Source organism: Lipomyces doorenjongii, assembly GCF_038497915.1.
Source record: "Lipomyces doorenjongii strain NRRL Y-27504 unplaced genomic scaffold V1508scaffold_26, whole genome shotgun sequence".
Taxonomy (NCBI): Eukaryota; Fungi; Ascomycota; class Lipomycetes; order Lipomycetales; family Lipomycetaceae; genus Lipomyces; species Lipomyces doorenjongii.
In genome coordinates, this window is record NW_027118093.1 from 131739 (window position 1) to 153889 (window position 22151).

General features: G+C 47.1%; 7 protein-coding genes across 7 annotated transcripts; 6 read left to right on the forward strand and 1 right to left on the reverse strand.

Annotated features, from left to right (window-relative positions):
- Positions 1–771: 771 nt before the first annotated feature.
- V1508DRAFT_404455 (uncharacterized protein) lies at positions 772–3135 on the forward strand (the record flags this gene model as incomplete). Its single annotated transcript, XM_066938629.1, has 3 exons — positions 772–1459; positions 1515–2664; positions 2721–3135. The coding sequence occupies 3 exons, from the start codon at positions 772–774 to the stop codon at positions 3133–3135; spliced, it is 2253 nt and encodes a 750-aa protein (XP_066795676.1).
- An 812-nt stretch (positions 3136–3947) lies between these two features.
- On the forward strand, positions 3948–5278 carry V1508DRAFT_417949 (ATP10 protein-domain-containing protein). Its single transcript, XM_066940400.1, has 2 exons — positions 3948–4484; positions 4531–5278. Exons 1-2 carry the CDS (start codon positions 4006–4008, stop codon positions 5132–5134), a joined length of 1083 nt encoding a protein of 360 aa, XP_066795677.1. The 5' UTR covers positions 3948–4005; the 3' UTR covers positions 5135–5278.
- Positions 4884–6311, forward strand: V1508DRAFT_135172 (CWC16 protein). Its single transcript, XM_066935977.1, has 4 exons — positions 4884–5362; positions 5424–5453; positions 5505–5577; positions 5633–6311. Exons 1-4 carry the CDS (start codon positions 5278–5280, stop codon positions 6216–6218), a joined length of 774 nt encoding a protein of 257 aa, XP_066795678.1. The 5' UTR covers positions 4884–5277; the 3' UTR covers positions 6219–6311.
- On the reverse strand, positions 6311–10641 carry V1508DRAFT_135323 (ubiquitin carboxyl-terminal hydrolase-domain-containing protein). Its single transcript, XM_066935978.1, has 12 exons — positions 10349–10641; positions 10178–10276; positions 9961–10127; positions 9777–9906; positions 9527–9720; positions 9083–9475; positions 8655–9026; positions 7646–8601; positions 7377–7590; positions 6908–7326; positions 6784–6850; positions 6311–6734 (listed from the first exon to the last, which is right to left on the reverse strand). The coding sequence occupies exons 1-12, from the start codon at positions 10364–10366 to the stop codon at positions 6404–6406; spliced, it is 3360 nt and encodes a 1119-aa protein (XP_066795679.1). The 5' UTR covers positions 10367–10641; the 3' UTR covers positions 6311–6403.
- A 1937-nt stretch (positions 10642–12578) lies between these two features.
- Positions 12579–15251, forward strand: V1508DRAFT_354991 (Bestrophin, RFP-TM, chloride channel-domain-containing protein; the record flags this gene model as incomplete). The annotated part of the gene is made up of 2 exons (XM_066936940.1): positions 12579–13933; positions 13985–15251. 2 exons carry the CDS (start codon positions 12579–12581, stop codon positions 15249–15251), a joined length of 2622 nt encoding a protein of 873 aa, XP_066795680.1.
- Positions 15252–15846: 595 nt separating this feature from the next.
- On the forward strand, positions 15847–18447 carry V1508DRAFT_397648 (Sodium/hydrogen exchanger family-domain-containing protein; the record flags this gene model as incomplete). Its single annotated transcript, XM_066938166.1, has 3 exons — positions 15847–15936; positions 15986–17046; positions 17100–18447. 3 exons carry the CDS (start codon positions 15847–15849, stop codon positions 18445–18447), a joined length of 2499 nt encoding a protein of 832 aa, XP_066795681.1.
- A 1663-nt stretch (positions 18448–20110) lies between these two features.
- Positions 20111–21982, forward strand: V1508DRAFT_455934 (uncharacterized protein; the record flags this gene model as incomplete). Its single annotated transcript, XM_066942634.1, has 3 exons — positions 20111–20681; positions 20739–21913; positions 21958–21982. The coding sequence occupies exons 1-3, from the start codon at positions 20274–20276 to the stop codon at positions 21980–21982; spliced, it is 1608 nt and encodes a 535-aa protein (XP_066795682.1). The 5' UTR covers positions 20111–20273.
- Positions 21983–22151: the final 169 nt, after the last annotated feature.

A 22151-nucleotide genomic window follows, 5' to 3' on the forward strand; every position in this document is an offset into this window, starting at 1 on the left:
TATGCCTTAGACTTGTTTGACATACGAGGATTGCGGCTTTATCGTGTCAGATACCCTATTGTTAGAACCTGAAATGTGCGAAGGCAAAACGGCGGGAACTTATGCGGGGATACTCACCGCGCCGCATCTTCCAAGCAACCGGTCACACAGATCCCGTGACTTGTTGTGATCTGTACCAATATATAACAACACAAAGTCACATATCACAACGCACACAAGGATAGCTAGCTAAGCTGCCTTTGAGAGCATTCGTCCTCGCAGTGGACGTCCCGGTTAATTTTTTTCTTTCCTTTCGGTCACTGCTTCCAGTTCCATTCCGCTATCATCCACCACCATTACATTTTTATTCATACCTTTCGTTCGGTATTGAATTCCGCTACTGCGTGCCATAGTCCGCGTCAGTTTCTTTCTTTTTATTTGAAGACTTGGTGCGATTGGTTCGTTGCTTCCGGCTGTGCCTACGCAGGCTGCGCTTACATTGTTGGTTACCGTCCCTCAACCTACTTCGCCATATTCTCATTCAACCCATTAGCTTACGCACTTTGTTTCTTTATATTTAGATCATTCTTCCTTCTTCTCACAGTCTCATTGTTTTCAGTCACATTAGAACATCGGCTGCGCGTTTTGGTCCTTGTCAACTCGCGAGTTTGATCTTCTGACGGAAACTTCGCGTTCTTGTCTTTCGCCGTTTGTTCGCATTCCGACATTAGTTTTCGACAACATAGGTGTCAAGCTTCAGTTTTGCTCTCGAGTAATCATTTTTGAATCACAATGCCATCTGCATCGTCTGTCACAGCTCCGTCTTATGCGTTGGCCGCTGGTGCGAAACCTGCCACTAGTCGCGCAATGTCTTCCGTGTCTAAGGACGACATTACCGCCACCCAAGTCTCTACTGTTTCATCGCTAACTTTGTCGTCATCTGCGATCTCCACAGTCACCAAAGATGCGGCTTCCTTGTCCAGCACCGGCGAATCGCTGTCTACGACGCCAACAATCCAGGAGCCATTAGCCAATGGCAAGCCTACAGATGTCTCGAATAAAGACAAGGATGCATCCTCTACTTCAACTGCTGCTGAAGAGTCACTTACGTCGTCTGTTGCTGGTGGTGGTGCATCGTCATCATCGTCTTCATCGACTACTTCAACCGCCACTGAATCCGTTTCATCCATCGAAGCCACAGCCACAGTGTCGCAGAAGCCGAGCCTTACACCAGCACCGCTACCGAAGGTCAATGTCTGGAAGGTCAGACAAGAAACAATATCTCCCCGATCTGTTGTTTCCAGCGTGGATCCGACTCCAGCCGAATTATCTTCGGTTGTCATCAATGGGGACAACGAACGAAAATCTTCGAAGTCATCGATTGTTGCCGATCTGGATTCTAAGGACTGGCCCACAGCACTGGAGGAAGATAGCAATGCAGAGAAGAAGGACAATGCGTCGAAACCGCCGAAGCGACAAGGTGAATATTGTCGAGCTTACTTGATGGTGAAATGGAAACTAATGGCTCGTTGTAGGCAAAGAAAAATGGGTCCCCTACACCCCCGCCTTAATAGTCCCCACGAAGTCTAATCGAAGTGGCAAGCCTTTCTCATCCCGTTCCAATAACAGCGCAAGATCGGGTTCTACTGGCAACACTGAGGGCTCTAACTCTGGGGAAGAGCACAATGGCCGCGGTAACAAGAATTTTGTTCGAGGGAACAGACCTAAGAATGGTAGTTCCCTAAATGGTACTTTGGAAAAGAAGTCTACTTCGACGTCATCTGCGTCGAATTCTACCGAGAACAAGGATCCGAAGACATGGCACAAGAAACATCATGAGAAGAAAGACCCTATCAAGGATGAGAAGGACGAGAACATCTCTAAGGACCGCGCAACACGCTCAGCAGGCAAGGAATTGTCGCAGTCTGCGCTCGACCCACCAAATAACAGTGCTGCTACTCAACCTAGCCAAGCCCAGCCACAAGGGCGCCCTGCTAATACGTCCAACTACCAGCCGCATCACCTCTCTCAAAATCAAGCATCTATCCCATCCTCACAATCATCTGAGCAGAGTGGATCTGAGCAGTCCTCGGCTCTACCAAACCAGGAATCTTCATATTATCAAGCTCATCAGTCGCATCATTCGCCATCCAACCAGTTCTCGCAAGCATCTGCATCAATTCCTCAATCAAAGGCCGTTCCACCTCCTAAGAACCGGACGCAACGGCCATACAATAATCAGACGAATGGTACTCATCAGCCGAGCGGTCATGGATCCCAGCCAATAAATCGTGGCCCAAGAAACAACGAATACCACAATATTCATGCTACCACTAATGGACAGTCGCCTGTTGGTCAGTCAGGACAGCAAGGACCATATCAGAACTCGAGGACTACGCCCAATGGGACGCGCAATACATCGCCTCGGTCAATACACAGCAACCCACAATTCCAACAGCATTTCAGCGGCTACCAGCCTCATCATAACAATCACCATAACAACTACAACCAAATCCGACGAGCATCCGCGGTTAATGTGTCAACCTTCCAACCGGCTGCGAGACAGTTCTACGCTCCACAGCAGGACTATGCTGCCATGTTTGCTTTCCCACAGGCTTTTCCGTCCCAGCCTGCTCTGATTCCAGGATACATTTACGAACCTGCCAATCCGGTTACCGCTCAAGTGTAAGTCCATGTATTGTGAATAGTTTGGCAGTTTCAGAAGACTAACATTACACAAGTGAATACTACTTCTCTCTCGAAAACTTGTGCAAGGATATTTATCTGCGACGAAACATGAACAGCGATGGTCTCGTCCCGTTATCTCTACTTGCTGGATTCAACCGAATCAAGAGCTTAATTAACGGCGACGTAAATATTCTAACTGAGGCCTGCCGCCAGTCGCACAATGCTGAAGTCGTTGGTAATAAGGTCCGCTCAAGAGAGCATTGGAGTAATTTTGTCATGCCTTTCCATGAGCGATTGCCACCAGGACAAGAAGAGGAAGGTGAGCTGTCAGTTATTCCGACGTCAACGCCTACATCTTCGAAAGTCATACCTGTTGCTGCAACACATACCATGACTACACAGGAAGCCTCGGCTGTGGTTCCAGGTGTCGCTACACCTACGCCAGTGACAGCCGCCGCAACTGAATAAGACGCATATCAATTATTGGATTTGGGTTTTCGTTTTCATTTTTCGGTTCGAAGTTTGGTTTTATATGGAAATAAAAAAGGAGATCATCCGGCAAAAGTTTTTTTGAGTTGTTAAATAAACAGTGGATTTTTTTCATATCTATCACATCACATCATATCATACTATTTCTACTTATCAGTCAAAGTTAATATAATACAGTCAACGTGTTTATAATGATAGAGCGCAGGAATCGCGTTCTCGGCGAGGATGTTCGACATTGGGAAAGACTTCTAATATTCTTTATTATGTGAATGTTTATTAAGCTTGTATGTGATTTCCCTTCGAAGTGATGGCGACGCTTCTTCTTATTCAAAGCTTGTTTATAATTTTTTAGCCTTGTATGTATGCACATTACTTCGTCTATCTTGAGAAACATTGCATTCACGGGATGTTTGCATATACTTTTTTGTTGGAATTAACTCAAGTCTATTTGACATTTGCTAGTCATCTGGGTTACGGCGATTGTTATTTGACCTGTTCCTTGGAGTTATCATGCTATGAATTAAAGAATGCCTACTCTGACGTTCTAATTACGACGGCCGCTGTTTTCGGAAATGATTGTATTTAGATATTAAGTTCATATTGTATTCAACAGTTCGGCCCTACAATGTCAGAGCTAGTCATGTTATATCGGTATGCCTAGTTGCATTGACATTAGTTGTGACGAGGTAGGCAAGTTCAGTGGATAGTAGACGTATTAATTTATCGTTACGGTGTGTACAATAAGAAATACCGAGTTGGCAGAGGCCCCGTAAATAAGGGTCGTCGGGGACGGTTCCGTTACCCGGATCCAAAGCAGCGCTCGAGCAGATATCTAATGCCGACGTAAAAATGAACCGAAAATCAGCAATTTCTGCTCCTTCATTACTTTTGAATAGAAGAATGTCACCAGCCCGGAGTAGTTCGGCACTACTATCCTTGGTTCGACTCTGTGCCCCATATTCATCGAGACCAATATGCCAATGTGTTGCCTTTCGACACGAATGGAGCCGCAATTACTCCTCGGAGCAGACTCCTCTACCTGCTGATGCCCAATCCTCCTCTCCGATTTCATCCGGAGCATCTAGTCCGTCGACCCAGCTTCCGAACCCGACTCGAAAGCCGATCAATAATCCCGATGTGGCAGCAGCTCTCAATGCGCTGGCCTCGTCCAAGAAGAAGGACAACAATGGAAATTACCTGATCCGTCCGATCGGGATGCGGTCGCCGCCAAAACCGACCGATAATACTGGTATCGATAAGCGGACATTTGCTCAGAAACGGGCTGATTTTGTTGACTATGACAAGCATATTGAAAAACGACGAGAATTGTGAGTCATTCGGTGTGCGTCCGTGGCTCGACTAACGAAATACTAGGGTCCGGGAGTTTACGAAGTCATATTTCTCAGAAATGCATCAGTATAAGAAGAATATGGGTAAAGAATGGATTGCGCCGAAGATGTTTTTTCGAGCAGACAAGGCATTGTATATGCCTAATTTCTACGGAACCACTTTGGCCTCACGGAAAGCCACAGATACCACATCAGCTTTGAAGGGCAATCTTTCAATTGTTAAGATCTACTCTTCCGTATCCGGGGAACGGCAAGTTAATTCATATTTCGATTCCCCGGAGAAAGCACTCGCAGATGTTCGGGAGGAGGAAGGATATCAGATCGTCGATATTACGATCCCGGAGAGCTTTGTCAAGGCGTGGATTTCCAAGTTCTTCCAGTATCGTACCAAGAACGTAGTTGGAAAGACTCGGCATAGCAAATTCTTTTATGCACAGAAGTTACCAGGACAACTCAACCTTGCCATCGGCGCCGCGAACCAGTATTGCGGATACGTCTATCTCGTCGACCGCGATTGTAAAGTGAGATGGGCCGCTGGCGGTTATGCGACAGCAGAAGAGAAGGATTCAATGCAGCGATGTCTACTTGGGCTTGTTGCCGAGGATCGGGCAAGACAAAACAAGAACTGAAAGTTTAGATGATGTAAATTTGTATATTACCAAAATTTGACCAAAACTGATAAAGCTTCGGAGCGGCCTCACCGGTGGCACAGCCACTCTAGCGATGGGTGCCACACGTCCTATGGCTAGAACGCCACAACTCTACGCTGAGCATGAATATGTCTCAGTCCAGAATATACCTTCATTTCACTGTTCTCCGATCACCATATCTAGCCATAAATACTAGCAACATGCAAGGTAAATGGAAAGCAGTTAACTGTGCTCTTGGGAATTCTATCTAACAGGTTGTTCTGTATAGGATATAATAAGTACTATCCTCCTGATTACGGTAGGTATACCACATCTATTCCGAGAGTCAAGTGATTAAGACAACGCCTAGATGGCAAATCGTCGCTGAATAAGCTGGCAGGCAAGCATTCGCTTGGAAATAGAGCCAGGAAATTAAATGAACAGTATGATCCATATTGGTCCTCCCTTTTCTTTTCATGACTGACTGTGGATGATTAGCATATTAATCGTCCGCTTCGAACTACCTTTTGATATCTGGTGCGAAAAATGCAACAATCATCTAGCACAGGGCACCCGTTACAATGCCGAGAAGAAAAAAGTTGGCGCATATTACACTACCCCGATTTTCTCATTCCGCATGAAATGTCACCTATGTCCGAATTATCTTGAAATTCAAACAGATCCGCAGAAGACTGAATATAAAGTCACGTCTGGAGCACGCCGAAAAATTACAGAATTCGATGGAGATAAAATTGGTGCTATTAAAGTAGACTCTATACTTCATGCTAGCAACCAGGCGGATGATGCTGATAGTAGGGATCCGTTTGCTGGTGTGGAGAAGTCGGTTGAAAAGTCGAAACAGATGCGTGCATCGCATCAGCGAATAACAGAGCTATATCAGCATACTAATCAACGGTGGGCAGATCCGTATGAAAAGAATCAAATACTGCGGAGACTATTCAGGAATGAGAAGAAGAGCAAGGACGCAAAGCTTTCGGCCAATGATTCCATGGATTGGAGGATTGCGAAAGTGGCGCAACACAAGAAGAGACATGCGAACGGACCTATAAGTGATAATCGATAATGCATTATAACGAACGAGTCTACGGGATGGGAATACTTACAGCTGGTGTTTAAGGATTTTATGGTTTGGCGCTCATGGCTTGCAAGTGTATAATATCAATCTGCTATGGTACAATAAACAGACACTGGCACATTTCCGTTCAGAACGAACTCCTCATTACGAAACCTAAACAGGTATATCTAACATTACAATTCCACCAATTGTGAAATCACCTTCTTATCTTCTGCATTCATCCCGGGCACTTCCTTTGTCAACATGGCTGGTGTATTTGTAGTCGAGGTGCTCTTCGTGGTATCCGACAGTGAAACAACAGGCGGCCTGAAGTTGACGACACGGCCTTCGTTATAAATTTCGTTTAAGACGTTTTCGAAGGCAGATGGACCCCCTTGCTCGTTGATTTCAAGATACTTGTTGTACAAGAACAAAGCGGTTTTTGCGTCCTCTATCGAATCGTGCGTCTCCATTTGAATGTTTTCATTCAAAAGATACCAAGCCAGGAAGCGTAAAGAAAGTTTCCTAAATAACATCAATATATAACCATCACCAGAAATCGAAGCACACATACCTTTGCCGCGATTTGATATAGTACAAGTCGACTGTGTCAATTACTTGATCCTTCGGGACTTGGATATCTATAAGTCACACTTAGCAACCTCGGCTCCATTATGATTTACGCGACCGAAACCTACTTATTGTTCGGAAATCGTTTGCCAATCCGTGTCCAACAAAGACACAACCCAGATTAAGCAGTACCCACAGTTTCTTGTAAGCAACTTTCAAGGGCACCAGCGATTTCTTGGACTTCAGAGGATCAAGATCACCAATCTCAATTCCAGAAAATTCGGTCAAGTAGTCGACAATATTATCCTTCGTGGCAATATAATCGTCGATAAACGCGGCTCCAGCCTTCGGACCGTCACCCCTGACGACAGACACTCGTGCTAAACTAAGCCGACTCGGTCTAATCAGATGCCTTGTACCGTCACTTCGGATCTCAGTTTCTTCCTGTTGCAGCGCAACGAATTCGGCGTCAATGGCGACAAGCGTTCCAGCTTGTGGTGCTTCTTGCTTAGTGAGGCACGAGTATTCGAATCGCAAGCTTTCATCACTAAATTGAGATTAATACCGAATTGTGATCGCAACAAATTTTGCACCCACAAGTTGATTGCAGCCTCACTATATAGCAATGACGTATCCATCTGATCCTTCCACTGGGTACTATACTCAGCACAAGAGGGCCGGCAACTCTGGTATATCAGCGATGTTGGGGTCTTCCATACATAGTCAAACTTCAATGCTTCTGAGGCGGGGAATTGCCGGACTGAGAAGTCATTGAACAAATACCAATGTTTCGATCCATCTTCGTGTGGAACTATGGTACGAACTTAGATTCCTGCGACAAAATATCTGGTCGGTGCGCAACTTACTTCGGATCAATGATACCATATGATTATCGGCAGGGCCAAAATTAACTTCGACGACCATCCCAGCAAGCTCGTAAATCTCGGAACCGTTACCTTCGAGCGGGGCTGGCGTGCTCTCAGGAACTTGCTTGATCATCAATCCGTCCTTTCCAATGTCGGCTTCGAATTTCATTGGCAAGAAATTCTTTTGATTCCAAAGTTGTCGTGATGCCGGTGTATTGATTGCGGCATTCAACACCAGTACCGGAGCCAGAGACTGAACTCGTTTCGTGGTTGTCAGCATCTGGTAGCGGCGGCATTTTTCACCACACCATCCTCTCGTGTGGGTCTTGGACTCCAAGCTTTGCCGCAAGATGTTGCAAAAGTTTGTAGAGTGACTTTTGTTATCAGACCCAACCGCCGTACCTCGTCCACTAGAACTGTCATGTAATTTCGGATACAGTAAGTCAGTAACGTAAGTTGTTGCCCGCCTATGAGTCTCGCTATTGCAATTTCCACAGCAAACAGTAGTGAGGGTGGTCACACCCGCAACTTTGTCTAACTGAGTGACAAAATTATTATTGATCAACTCCGATGATTCAATTTCTTTGCTCCTGTTCTCCTGTCCTATCCGCTCCATCAAGAACCGATTGAATGATTGCAGCATGGCACCCAACGGAAGCTGTTTATTGGTTGACGCCTCATCGTCGAGTAAACCTAGAGCTGATGCCTGTGGTATAGAGCTTAGCGTACGCACAAAGTTATACGCTCGACAGTGTTGGCCTTCTGCCTTTGATAACATATCAAATAAGAAGCCAAGTTCGCACAGTAGGCAGCTTTCGGATCGACACGAACCAGAGACGTGTTTCAGCGCAAAATTGTAGACCAGAGGGGTGAACCGATATAATTGCAGTAATGCATTTGTGTACGAATTTTGCAGATGAGTCTCTAGGCCAGCGTAAGGCGTGCGGTTGTAAAATCTGTCAAAACTTAGATGAACTCGTTTCTTGCCAAATGACTGGAGGAAACTTACCCGAAGTCGAAGTCCTCAACACCAAATTTACTGTACTTAATTTCGACCTTCTTGAATGACTCAACAGGATCTGTGGTTGCCTCCATAGTCCGAGACGTTCCATTTTGAGTCAAGATTTTGTCCTGCTCACTTCTAAACATTGGCGTCTTAGACTCGGCCTTGCTGTAATTGCTGTATGGCAATGACTCGGTCACATATCGTCGATGTCGCTTAGGAAATGGAGCGTAGCCAACAAAGTCGACCATTTTCATGGTTGCAAGGATTTCGGGATCGATTGGCTCAGGCGGGCGAGCGACGTTGAAAACCATATCGGAAGGCCATGCAGAAAGAAGCTTTTCCCTGTAATACGGCATCCCAACTGTACTCAATGGACTGTACGCTGTTAATGATGTCTACACAATCGACTGCGAAACTAAATCAGCTCTTACACGTCATCTGTAAGCTTGATACTTGGGCTGGTATCCATAATAGGATCATTCCATTCTATTTGCCTACCAAATTCAGTGAATTGGGATGATTCAGATGTGCCCCATATCTGAACCGATCCTGGGTTTCCGGCAAGCGCAAAATAATCCCCAGATGTCGAGAACTCAAGACCAGTGACATAGTTGATGTTGGCCTGGTAGAGGTACGCATGCGCTGGATTAAAGAAATCGAGCATCTGAAGTTGTCCAGTAACTGATGAAACTAGACAGGTCGTAGACATTTTCGGATGCATTCGCACATATGCTGCACCTGCTGGAAATGGTACTGGCGCTTGTGGACGGAAAGTTCGAAGGTCATAAATGTTGAGTAGCGGGTCAAGAAGGTACGAAGTCCCTCTGTGCCATTGTATTAGTCCTGGCAAATGCTACAGTACTATGGTTACATACCTATGCGTTTGACCGCACGTAAGGAGGACATTATCGTGAGTGTCAAGATCTGCCAAGCCACCGGAGTGAGCGGGAATTTTGCGAACTATCTGCAAGGAGACCGGATCAATCAAGACCACTTCCCCTCTGGTACTTCCCCCGCAAATCAATCGCCCACCGCGTCTCAACACCGTAAACCCATCGTCAGAGGGGACCTAACGGTAACGATTAGTTAACATGAGATCAAAGCAATTTCAACAAGCTCGGGCACCTCATTGACCATGCTGCCTCGATCGACATTGATTCTGAACAGTCCCGGACCTTGTCCAGCGACGACAACCTCGGACGTTCCGCGAGAAGTATAGCTCATACAAGTAAGATCCTTCATTTTCGTCTCGTCCCTATCCACTTTCACCTTTAGCACAATTCCAATTCATTGCTCTCGTGCTACTCACTTGAGATTGAAACGCAAGATCCCTCTCCGTTGTGTCATTCTTAGAGTGTCGGAATCAAGTGACAAAACCCCTCTATCGTTCACAAGTATCTGTTGAACAGCTGACTTATGGCCTACATAACTGGTGTACTTCCGTAGTGACGACCCGGCAAGTGAAGCTATACGTCCCTGTACCCATCAGACACACTCGCTATTCATTTGTGTACAAAATTACCTACATTTACATCGCCCGTCCATAAGAGTTCCTGACTGGTGTCAAACGTCACCGCCGAGATGGCAGTCGCAAAACCGAACGGTTGTGCAGCGACTTGGTATAGCTGACAATCCGATACATTAGTTGGACCCTAGATGCAAATAACCAACCTCCTCCGCCACTGGAAAGCACATACCTCATGCCATCCTTCCATTATATAGTGTTAAATTATCGATGGAACTACTAGTGTTGTGGGGAGTAGCGCATATCCAAGGTTGGTAGATGACTGTAGGCGAGGAAGGCAAGGCTGATATGTTAGCGCTATTGATCTCAGCTCCAAACGCGAAGGCCAAAAATCCGACAAAAATTGCTATAGTAGTGGATGTGCTATTCCGGCAATTGCATAAAAATAGTGCTCAAAAGATATTGGATGTGGCTGTCTATTTACGACTCCCAGCCCGGTTGACATGAAGTTTGTGGACCTCGGCGAAGTCGCTTGATTGCTCCCAACTTACGAGCGCAACTTCATCTATCTGAGAACAATGACTACTACATTGCGAACACTTGTTCAATTCGCGTTGTTATTTATTCACCTATTTTATATTGTAATTGTTTACCTGGTATAATTGTCGAGGACCACAGAAGTATTTGCCGTATCTGAAAAACCAAGGCAAGCACAATGCTGCGCGTCCTTTGTTGACTATCGTCAGAAACTGATTGGGCGATATTGTCTTCAAATTTATCGTGATGGGGACAAGGCGTCGTCCATGTTTGGACGAATCATCAGTTATTCTCATTAGTATAAGATCTGTGGTTGCGAGCTCTCTCCGGTTTCCAGATTTTAACGTACGCTACAACTAGTAGCAAAGGTACCGCATAATAATAATCGAAGGCGTCGTATAGAAAGGCTTAGGAATTTCTTGCTTCATTTAGTAATTGCAATGCCAGTGGGAGCGAAACAAGAAGGGCAAAGGATCATCCATTCAAACTGAATATCTTCACCCAATGCTGATCAAGAGCCAGTGGACTACGTCGTACTCGCCCGCATTCTAAAGAGCTCATATATTCCAACGTACTCGAGCATTGCAGTTGTTAACGGACAAGCCCGGCTGCCGAGCTTCTTCATCTAGCAAGCCGCTATCCATCCATCCTTAGACCCCATTATGCGATCATTCAGAATGTCCATCTTTAACCCATAAGTAGAGATAGCTGTTTCGTAATGTGTCCTCGAGCAGCCGATGGGATTTATCACTTGATCTTGTTACTACCCATCGTTGTCAAACCTGGATGCCGTCTGCGATCTGGTTCTGTGTTAGCCTACCTAGTTGCATTGACTGCGTTGCAGCTATTATATATCACAAAAAAAATGGGTGGGAAGTAAACGCTGCTGTCCAAATGCTGAGACCTTGTGCGCTTGCATACTAGTCTCGGGAGGAAAGGGGGCGGTTTTGATATTGTGCACAGTCTGTTGGAAATCGCATGGATACCTGACTGTTGAGTTCAATATCCTGCCGTCCTATATCAGCTGCATGCCGGTTCAGATACAGCGGTGGAAATGGGCATCGTTGCTCTATACGATGGTATTCAATCTGCACCGTTGGTGGGCACGGGCACCATTTCGCTAGATCGTGAATGCCAGTGAAGAGGGTGTCCTGATAGTGCGAAATATCATGGGCCCTTCTGGTTGCGCACCAGAGCGTTAGCAAACTTGTTGAGGCTTGTGGAACTCTACTGATCTCGTACGTATTGCGATGGGACGGTAGTGACTGCTATGAAGAAGTTTCGACAATGGTGTATCATAGTTCAATCGGTCCAACCGTATTATTGTGCCACCTGTATCACCCACATTTGTTGATGTAGTTGTGGCATAAGTTATGGATGATATTCGATGTCCGAAATAATGGGTATTCAAAGAGAGTTTGTGTGAGCTCTGACGATCAGGGACAGGCCCGTATTGCTTTGGCGTTTATGTGGCAGCTATCGCAAAACCCTGCCAAGATCTATCGCATGGCCCTGCCCTAAGGAGGTACACAGTCCCCCCTTACTCGCAAACTTGCTTCTAATAAGCAGAAGTTCACCAGTCTGTATGGCAGTACAGTGCTGATGATACAAAGGACGGACGGCAATAAGTTGGCGCTTGCGACTTGCAGAAACAGCTAAGTATATGGACATCGCAATTCGGCCCTTCCCCACAAGCTACTGATAACAATACAAAACGTACGCCGGCATTTGTCACCACACTATTGCTGTGTGCATCAGTCAACCTATCACGAGACAGAGGTATACAACACTCCTTTGTAGGTGGCTTAAAGTCCTCATTGTTCTACAGAATCTAATACAGTGCGTCAACCACAGTCGAACAAAAGCTGGAACAGATTCGTGACGCTCTTGAGATTCCAAGTGCCCGTACGCACATTCGGCGCAAGATGGACACCTACAGGCTATTCCGTACGCACACAGCCAGCACGTTAAATTCAGATATCAGTAGTGCCGGATTTTTTGCAGAGAGGAGTCCACAACCTGTAACTCATGAAGATAGTGCGTCAATTACTCAATCCCGTTGGCGATCACCAGCAAACACAGAGGGGGCGAAGACGCAGCATGACGATGCATCGCCTCCGACTATTGGCCACAAGAAAGGCAGTCGCGGTCGCAGCCGCTCTCGGCGTCACGCAAAAGTGGATCACATGCCAGACAGAAGTGCATCTCGGCGCGCAAGCGTTGTGTATGATTTCGCACACGAATCTCACAATGAAATTACCAAAAAGAGGTTTCCTACTTTCCGGACAAAACTTCTGGAGTGGGAGATTGATCAGTTCCTGAATGCTAAGGTTCACGACGATCCGTTTGCTCGATCGGCCCTGCCTTATGCTCTCCGTTTTCGAGGCTCGATCTTCTGGAATCTGTTTCCCCAAATATTGATCGTCGGATCATGGGGAACCTTAATCGTTTGCATATCGCAACTCAAGACGAATCTCGGTGTCTCGACGGTTTTGATTACGGTGCTTGGTTTTGTTACAGGTTTGGCTCTATCTTTCCGTGTCAACACGGCATATGAGAGATACAACGAAGGACGCAAATACTGGGCACAGCTAACAATGACTATTCGCAATTTTTCTCGATATGTATGGTTCCAAATTCCATTACGCAAGGGCCACGAAAAGTCGGACCTTTTGATGAAGGTCACGTGTTTGAAACTGCTCGTTGGTTTCGCTATCGCCCTTAAACATCATCTTCGCGAAGAACTGGGTACCGACTATGATGACTTGAAACCATTCGTGGCGTATCTTCCAACTTATGCGCGCAAGAGGGCAGAGTTGGCCGCTGTGGAGGTCAAAAGAAAACAAGCTGAGAAAGAAAATCTAGACGCAGAGTTCGAACGATTGCAGGCCATGGAGGAGACGTTACGATCGGTGACTGGGGGAAATCCGTTGTCGCCGACAGAGCCTAGTCCTTTGGCTCGTAGCAGCACGTCCACTGGTGGACGACCTGCTTTGAACCGAATGGGGACCATGCAGCGAGCTGTGCAGGCATCGAACGACATCAAGTCCAAGATCGTGAATCAGTGGTTTCCGATTAATCCCAAGCTATCAGAGTATTTGCTTGACCGGGAAGATAGAATTTCACGGGCTACTGTCATGCACGGTAACCTGCCGCTGGAGATCCTTCAATTTCTGGCGTACTATTGTCGACAGATGCAACTTGACCAAGGAATCTTGACGCCATCTGAGATCTCATTTTTCTTCACTCAGACAAATACAATGACCGATATTCTTACGGGGTACATCTGATCTCAACTGGACTATTTTGGTATTTGCTAACTCAGACACAGCACCGAACGAATTCTTAGGACGCCGCTACCATTGGCGTATAACATTCTTTGCAACCAGCTTGCATGGATTTTCGTGCTCATGCTGCCATTCCAGCTGGTCTCCACGCTTAATTGGGTCGCCATTCCGGCAACCGTAATCGCCGGCTACGTTATTCTCGGTCTTGCCGCCATTGGTCTTGAAATTGAGAATCCTTTCGGATTCGACCCGAATGATCTCGATCTCAACCGGTATTGCCAAACTATCAGTGTTGAAGTTTCGATGGTCATGTCGTACGTGCCGTATGCCGATTCCAGCGCTTGGATGCGCGACAGTTTGAATAAACCATTGGCACCAGTCTATAATGGAGATTTCGACAAGTGCGAGAAAGATTTGGAGTTGGAGGATATGTTTAGGATTCTGCAACAGACAGTCGAAGATCCATCTAAGCGGTGGCATACTAAGATCCGTATGTCCCAATCAGACCATGGGACGAGTATGGAGGAGAAGAACGACGAAAAAGAAGAAAACTTCGAGACCATTGGTACCCTTGGTGGCGAGAAAGTAGTAGATCAGAAGAAGCGGCCGCATAGAAATTCTGTCTCGTCATCGCTGAGGAGTGTAGTATCTGCACACTCTAACTCGGATTCTCCGGTGACTAGTCCGATATTGGATAGCAATATCATATCGTCTGCAGTTATGGGTAGATCTCGCAGGCCAACATACGAGAGACGGCAACAAAGTGTTATTATAGAGGACGAGGAAGAAGAGAATGAAATAGCCCCGCGGATGATTGTAAGCAAGTCCTCGGAAATTGATAGCAAAGGCCGCAAGAAAGAGTCAGAAGATGAGTCCGGGGATGGTAGTGACGATAGTGCGGATGAAGACCCGCTGGAAAGAGCACAGAAACATCTTCCGCGGCTCGCTCTCACGGTTTCGCAGTTATCCGGATTACCACCAGACATCATTCCAGATGAGAGGATAATATCTCCATCTGTAAGTTCAAAGTCCTCACAGAAATTGTCACCTCAATTATCCGCTTCTACTGTGATCAGGGATGGGTCACCGGTTAGTCGCAATATAGAGGAGAACAATAATAGTCTGATGTCCGAGCAAATCGCATATTCTGAGTTGACATTGTCAGGCGAGAATCTAGACCTTTTAACCGACAACCGCACGAAGCCAAAGTCGTACGACATGAACAACGAAGACGACGCGAAGGAGATATACGAATCTTTGAGTTCGACGAAGCTTTTGCAATGGTCGGCGGCGCCGGCTCAGCAGAATTGAAATTGCTTTGTTTCCCGTTATTTAGATAATTTATATTTGATGATGATCAGCAATTGGTAGGCGCTGGTAAGATGGGATTTTGATATTTGATTGTAGCATTGGAAGTTCGTTCATTATTTCGACTTGTGTGCCGCCGGGTCAAGTAGCACATTGTATATATCCGATCATCGCTACTATAGAATACGTCTTAGCAATGTGCGATTCCTTGAGTCTCCAGCCCTCACTTCAAAGGTTTACAACTGTTAGCTCAGGTGCACAAACTCTTTGTCTAGTGTGCGTTGCACGGTTGGATCACTCGGCCACCAAACCCCGGATTTTGAATATTTGTACGGTTTGGGAATATCAAAAACTAACACTGCTGTATCAAATGTCGTGACATGTATGCTTCAACCAGCCACATGTTGTGATCACACTGTGAACTTTAAAAAGTTAAATCCCTAATTTAAGGGGCGGAGCTCAATAATGCGGCGTCAGTTTGACAGCAAGATCGTGCTTAAGCCTCCTCCACATCTCACCCGCTCACTGACTGTACTCTTGGTTCCCTCTGCCAGTCGAACTAGTCGACAGTGCGTTTAGTGTCCAGAGTAAGGGAACAATGACTGCGTCGAATCAAGCTGGTGTGTTTGGCGGTTTAAATCCTACTGCGTACAATGCATCAAATCCACTTCCTTTGTTTATTATACAGGTATACACGCCGGGCATATGTCGGTGCTAATATTGACGGATAATAATAGGTTGTTATTATTGTGGTAATATGTCGACTTTTACATTATCCGCTTTCTCTTCTTCGCCAGCCTCGTGTTATCGCGGAAGTCATCGGTGGTGTGTTGCTCGGTCCCTCGGTTATGGGTCATATCCCGAACTTCAACAATACTATCTTTCCATCGGCCTCGATGCCTTTGATCACTCTGGTTGCAAACATTGGATTGGTGTTTTTCCTGTTTTTGGTCGGTCTCGAGGTCGATATATCTCTGGTTCTCAAAAATTTGCGCACTGCAGGCAGCGTGGCCCTAGCCTCCATGGCGCTGCCGTTCGGACTGGGCGTTGCCGTGTCGTATGGCTTGTATCGCACATACCACGTCGCGGACAATGTGACCAGTCCGGTGTCATTTGGCCTGTATGCGCTGTTTATTGGTGTCGCGATGGCCATCACGGCGTTCCCTGTACTGGCCAGAATTTTGACTGAATTGAAATTATTGTCAACGAATGTGGGCACCGTTGTCCTTTCCGCTGGTGTGTCGAACGATATCGTAGGATGGGTCCTCCTCGCGTTGACTGTCGCCCTTGTGAATGCATCCAGCGGCATCGTTGCCCTGTGGGTCGTCCTCGTCTCATGCGGCTGGATCATCTTTCTGTTGCTGATTGTTAAGCCAATATTCAGATACGCTGCTCGCCGGTCTGGCAGCCTCGACACCGGTCCAACACAGTTCATGATGGTCTTCACGTTCGTTGTCGTCCTGGTCTCTGCGTTCTTCACGTCAATAATCGGTGTGCACCCAATTTTCGGAGGATTCCTCGCCGGTATCGTTGTCCCACACGAGAGAGTGTTTGCGGTCGGCGTTACGGAGAAGATCGAGGATATCATTTCGCTGTTGTTCTTGCCACTGTATTTCGCATTGTCGGGACTCCAGACGAATTTGGGTTTGCTGGATAATGGCATCACGTGGGGATACACTATTGCTATTATCGTGATTGCTATGGTTACAAAGATAACCGCTGGCACGCTTGCCGCGAAGGTTAACGGACTGTTGTGGCGAGAATCACTCACTGTTGGTACTTTGATGTCGTGCAAAGGGTACGTTTGTTTTTGTTATTATTTTTTTGTGGCCGGCCTAACGAAAGAAATAGATTGGTTGAGTTAATTGTGCTTAATGTTGGTCTCCAGGCAGGCATTTTAAGCCAGCGAGTGTTTACGATGTTTGTGGTCATGGCGCTTGCTTGTACATTCCTGACCACTCCTTTGACAACACTACTTTACCCTGCCTGGTATCAAAAGAAAGTCGCACTCTGGCGGCGTGGCGATATTACCTGGAACGATCCATTCGTTGATGTGCCGACTGTGCCGTATCGCGCGGACACAAGACGACCGTCCGCTGAGACTGTTCGCGAGGACACTGCGCCGCCTGCACCACTCAAGGTTCTCGTGATGCTCACTCGTCTTGAATCGATTAGCGGAATCACGGTATTCTTGAGATTGCTAATCCCCAATAGGGGCTACACATCGAGTGAGCAAACGCAGACAATCCATCCTAGTCGCCGAGGTGCCTCTGAGAAGGCGGATTCGATCAGTATAGCGCGGCAGTCAGACGCGCTGATGATTCATGGTCTCAAACTTGAGGAATTGACGGACCGTACCTCGGCCTTGATGCGCGCGAGTAGTATTGAAGATGAGGATAGTCCACTTTCTCTGCGTAAGGACCCGATTCTACAATCATTTGTTTCGGTCGGCAAGTTCTGGGACCGTAGTCGAATTACCGGTGCCAAGGCAATTATTCCAGACAACGAATTCGCGGAGTATACTGCTAGCAAAGCTGCTGATTTGGATAGCGACATGGTGGTTGTGCCGTGGACCGTGACAAACGCGGCCGACAGCGACTTCCTTACGTCAAAGATGGTCCGCATCGTCAAAGGTCTGTACGAGTCTGCGACATGCGACGTGGTGGTACTGCTGGATCGTGGGTTTGACGACGCTGCTGTCGAACACGTGAACGAAGGAAACAATGCGGCGAACTGGATGTTTACCCGCGGGGGACGCGGAGAGCGTCATCATATCTTATTCCCCTTTTTTGGCAACAAGGACGATTTAGAGGCACTCAAGTTTTTGAAAGAACGGGTTTTTGGTAACAAGGACGTCACGGCGACAATCGTGCATGGGTCCATTGACACAGACTCGCACGATAGTTTACTTAGCATTACTAGTGCGTACTCGGAGCGAATTTTGTTGGAGAGCATCGACTCGAATGTGACGGACGTGAGTCAGTACTTACTCAGGAAAGCCAAACAGGAAATCCAGTCGTCGTCTGATTTTATCGTGCTAGGTCGCGAGGCGGTAGGTGGCGCGCGGACGCAGTCGAGCTCTTCCTCGTCTTTGCCGGTTGTGGTAGAGAGTACACCGTTGAATATCCTGGGCGACTTGGCGGATCGGCTTGTGGTGGGCGGAGTTTTGGGAACTATTATTGTTTATCGGTCAAAGTGAGTTTGGCGCTTGTATGTTTGATTTGTGGTTAGTACATTTGACTTTATTGTCGGGCTTACATACCGAATGCTCGTAATCTTCGATCAGTCGTAATTTGCTTTTACCGCTCATGCGGTCAACCATATACACAGTTACGGTGAAGAACATGCTAGGACATTTGAAGAAGCAACGATCGACATTTGTGTTGGGCTCGCATGCCCCACCGTGGAAATTATCGATCAGTGGTGATCGCTGCGACTGGAGCGGTTTTCCGGCATGAGTAGCCGTCCGGATATGATTTACACAGCATGTGTGCATTCGGCGATGGGAAAATGCGTTCCCGTCAAACGCTTTTGTCGAGGACGTTCGATGACGTAGGGGGTCTGTTTTATGATGTCAGAGAGGGATATTTAAAATATTTTTCGAACAGACCACTGGAACATATTAGTCCAGCTACAAGCCGAAAGGCAATATGACTATATTATTAATGGCTGCTACTGCATCTACATCGATTCCAGATCGTGCGCCGGATCATCAGGGCAAAGGGACGAAAGTGTAATAGCTTCGGTATGCGTTGGGGTCTCGTCTTCAATCATGTCCAGTTTGCTTACACGTATAATCTACTGCGACATTATTAACGGCATAAGGGTCCCAATGCGGCTAGCGATGTCGAGTCAACTGATGTCGAGATGTCCTTTCCTGTGCTAGTGCGGCGCGGTCTTGTTAGCGTATTGTATTTCGGTTACGCATTTATTGTCTACTATTATGGTCCTGCCATCAACGCGAATTTTTGGCAAAAGCAATCAACGCATCACAGAAATAATAGGCAAATTACTACAAAGTAAGCAGGGCGGTTTGCACGATCAGACGATCTAGCGCCGCCCCAGCAATGCAAGCAGCCTGCAACACACTGCAAACGTTCTTGCTAGTGCCTCCGCCATCGACAGAAAGGCTGGCAAAGAGCAAGAATGCGATGAGAGTGGAGCTGCCTACGCCGAAGTCGGCTAGACGGACCCGCGATGATGATGCAAATGTGCAGCACAAATCAGCGGGACCAACAATCCAAACTTTAACTACGCCATAAGAGTTGAGTTTTGTCATGCTCAGATGCGGTATAACTGCCGCATTGACTGTGCGCAATAATATCGCGCGAAAGAAATTAGATAACGCGATAATATTTGTGGGCATAAGTTAGCTGGCCCATTGTACAGAATGACAATGCGCTTGCCTTAGCTATTCCATCACATTTGCCCTAATGATATCAATACTAATACACTCCGGTCTCTCTTGTGCGTCGTCCACTTGTATTGCAAATTGTGTGCCGGGGTAGCGCTAGGGCCAGCGCGGTTGAGGTGCTAACCTGTGCAGCGCTGCGAACGAGTTAGCCAGCAGGCCGACGAGCCAGTTGGCGCGTGTCGATTCCGACGCAGATAAGGGTGAGATAGTGCGAAATGCAGTCGACAATATCGACCGACACGATGCGACACGCGGAGAATTACGATGCCATGACGTCGGCCACACACGGCCGAGAGAGGAGGTGGCGTCCAGGCTAAGCCCAATCCGGTAAGACACGTCTTGGTACCTAGTTTTGTGCGGCTTGCTCGTGTACCTGTGCCCTGAGGTTAGGGCTGAACTGTGTTCGACCCTGCGCTCGCACAGTCGCACTTCAGCTCCGTCTTACGCTACCACTGTCCTCGACATCCGGGTTCGCCAGTGCTTGTAGTGCCCGGCAGCGGCTTATTCTCTCCGTCGTCACAACAGTGCTTGAGCTTTTCTGCACTCTCGTCTTCCGAAATGGAGTACTGCGCCCTACTGTGAACAGAGTACTCGACGTCCGCGTATTATTAATGATGAGCTGCTACTCTACTTCGCGGCTCGCCATTCCGACGACTGACCCGCGGCCCAACACGTTCATGGCATCCATTGTCTCAATTCCAAGTTCGCCGTTTGCAATGTCGCCCTCTGGTAGCTCCTACGATGTCAATGTTTCGTCCTCGTTCGCGTCACCTTCTGCGACAGAATCACCGTCGGGGTCGTTCAGTGATAACTCGAACTCATTAACGTCCTCGTCAGTCATCACCACAGTGCCTCTAAATACTTCACAGCCCGACGACCGGCGTGAGAGGCTTCGGCTCACGACACTGCCGACGGAGATTTTAAACAGTATTTTCGACTACGTAGTCACCGACCGCCACGACGTTCATAGAGAAAAGCTCCTACCTTTAGGCCGGACATGTTCCAAACTGTGCAGCGATGTGGGTTCCTTGGTCTCGACAGTTATGTTACCAATGCTGACTTCCTCGTTCTGTTAGGTTAACCGATATCTGTACGCAAACATCGGTCTCCACTCTATCCGTCAGTTCAATAAGTTAGTTTCGACCCTCCTCACGTCGTCGCTAACTCTAGCGCCACTGGTTCAGTCATTTTCGTACACAGCACCGGGCGAATTCACACCACGAGCCACCACGGGGTATCTCCCGAGCGACCTGACTCCGATCCTAACCCACCTGCCGACAATCCTGCACATATGTCCCAATATCGAGTCTCTTGCCCTTGAGAACATGAACGACATCAGCCTCAAGGACTGGCAGCATCTATTCCCGGCGTCCGCTGCCTCTATGCAGCGGATCCAGAAGTTCTCGTGGTCATATTATGCTGGCTGGCGTCGCGGCAGCAACTTTTCTCACGTCTGGTTCCAGGTCCTTGCCCGCTTTACCAATCTGCGGCAAATCTGGCTATCCAGTTGCGTTATCGACCCGGAAGCGATGAAAAATGTCCGGTCTGACGCGTTCGTGAACATCGACACATTGTATCTTGAGAATATTTGCTGGTCAATGCAGGATATGGAAATTTTTACGCGGCTCTTACCGAATGTGGAGTACCTCGACCTTAAAACTATTAAAGTCTTTCCTGCTCCGACAACATCCTATCATCCACTACCACTCATGTTCAAGAAGCTCAAGACGCTGATTATGGATTGTCCTAGTCGGATACTGTCCACTAACCACCATATCTGCTCGTTTCTCGCGCCGTCACTGAGGACCTCGTTGCAGGTTCTGTCCGTCTCTGGAGGAAGTTCGTTGTGTCCAACGTTTTTCAAGAATCTTAGGATCGACAATATTATTGTCCATCTAACTCAGCTGCGTCTATGCAACGGCTTCGAATCCATGCGTGAGTTAAACGATGTCGTGGTCAATTGCGTTAAGAGCAATCAACATACCAAACGGGTGATAATCGAAGCACCAAGCTTAGCCGTCGTCGACAAACACGATGTCAACTACGGCGCTATATCCGATATCGGACGCCAAGGACAGTGGGTCCTCGTCGATGTCGATTACCGCGAGCAGAAACAGGAAGCTCTTCAGAATATCAGGAAATTCCAGGATAAACCCGAGAGTTCTCATTCAGAACATGCATATGATACACGACATCAGATATTGGGGATTGATGAGGCGCGGATGCAAGAACTCGAATCTGCCTACCGAGAGTGCGTTAGGCTTTCGTCGCAGTCTTAATTATTTATCATTTAAGGCATGGCATGTTATGCAAAATTTGACGAAAGACTTTTGTTTCAAAAGTTATGGGAAATAATTCACTTCACGGCGCATATTCAGCATAAAATTTTTTTGTTTTAATATGGGATTGCAATTGTTGTCGTGCCATTGGAGTTATAAGTTAATATTGGTCTGTAAATTTGGTCAGCTACAATACACTTGGTATTGGTT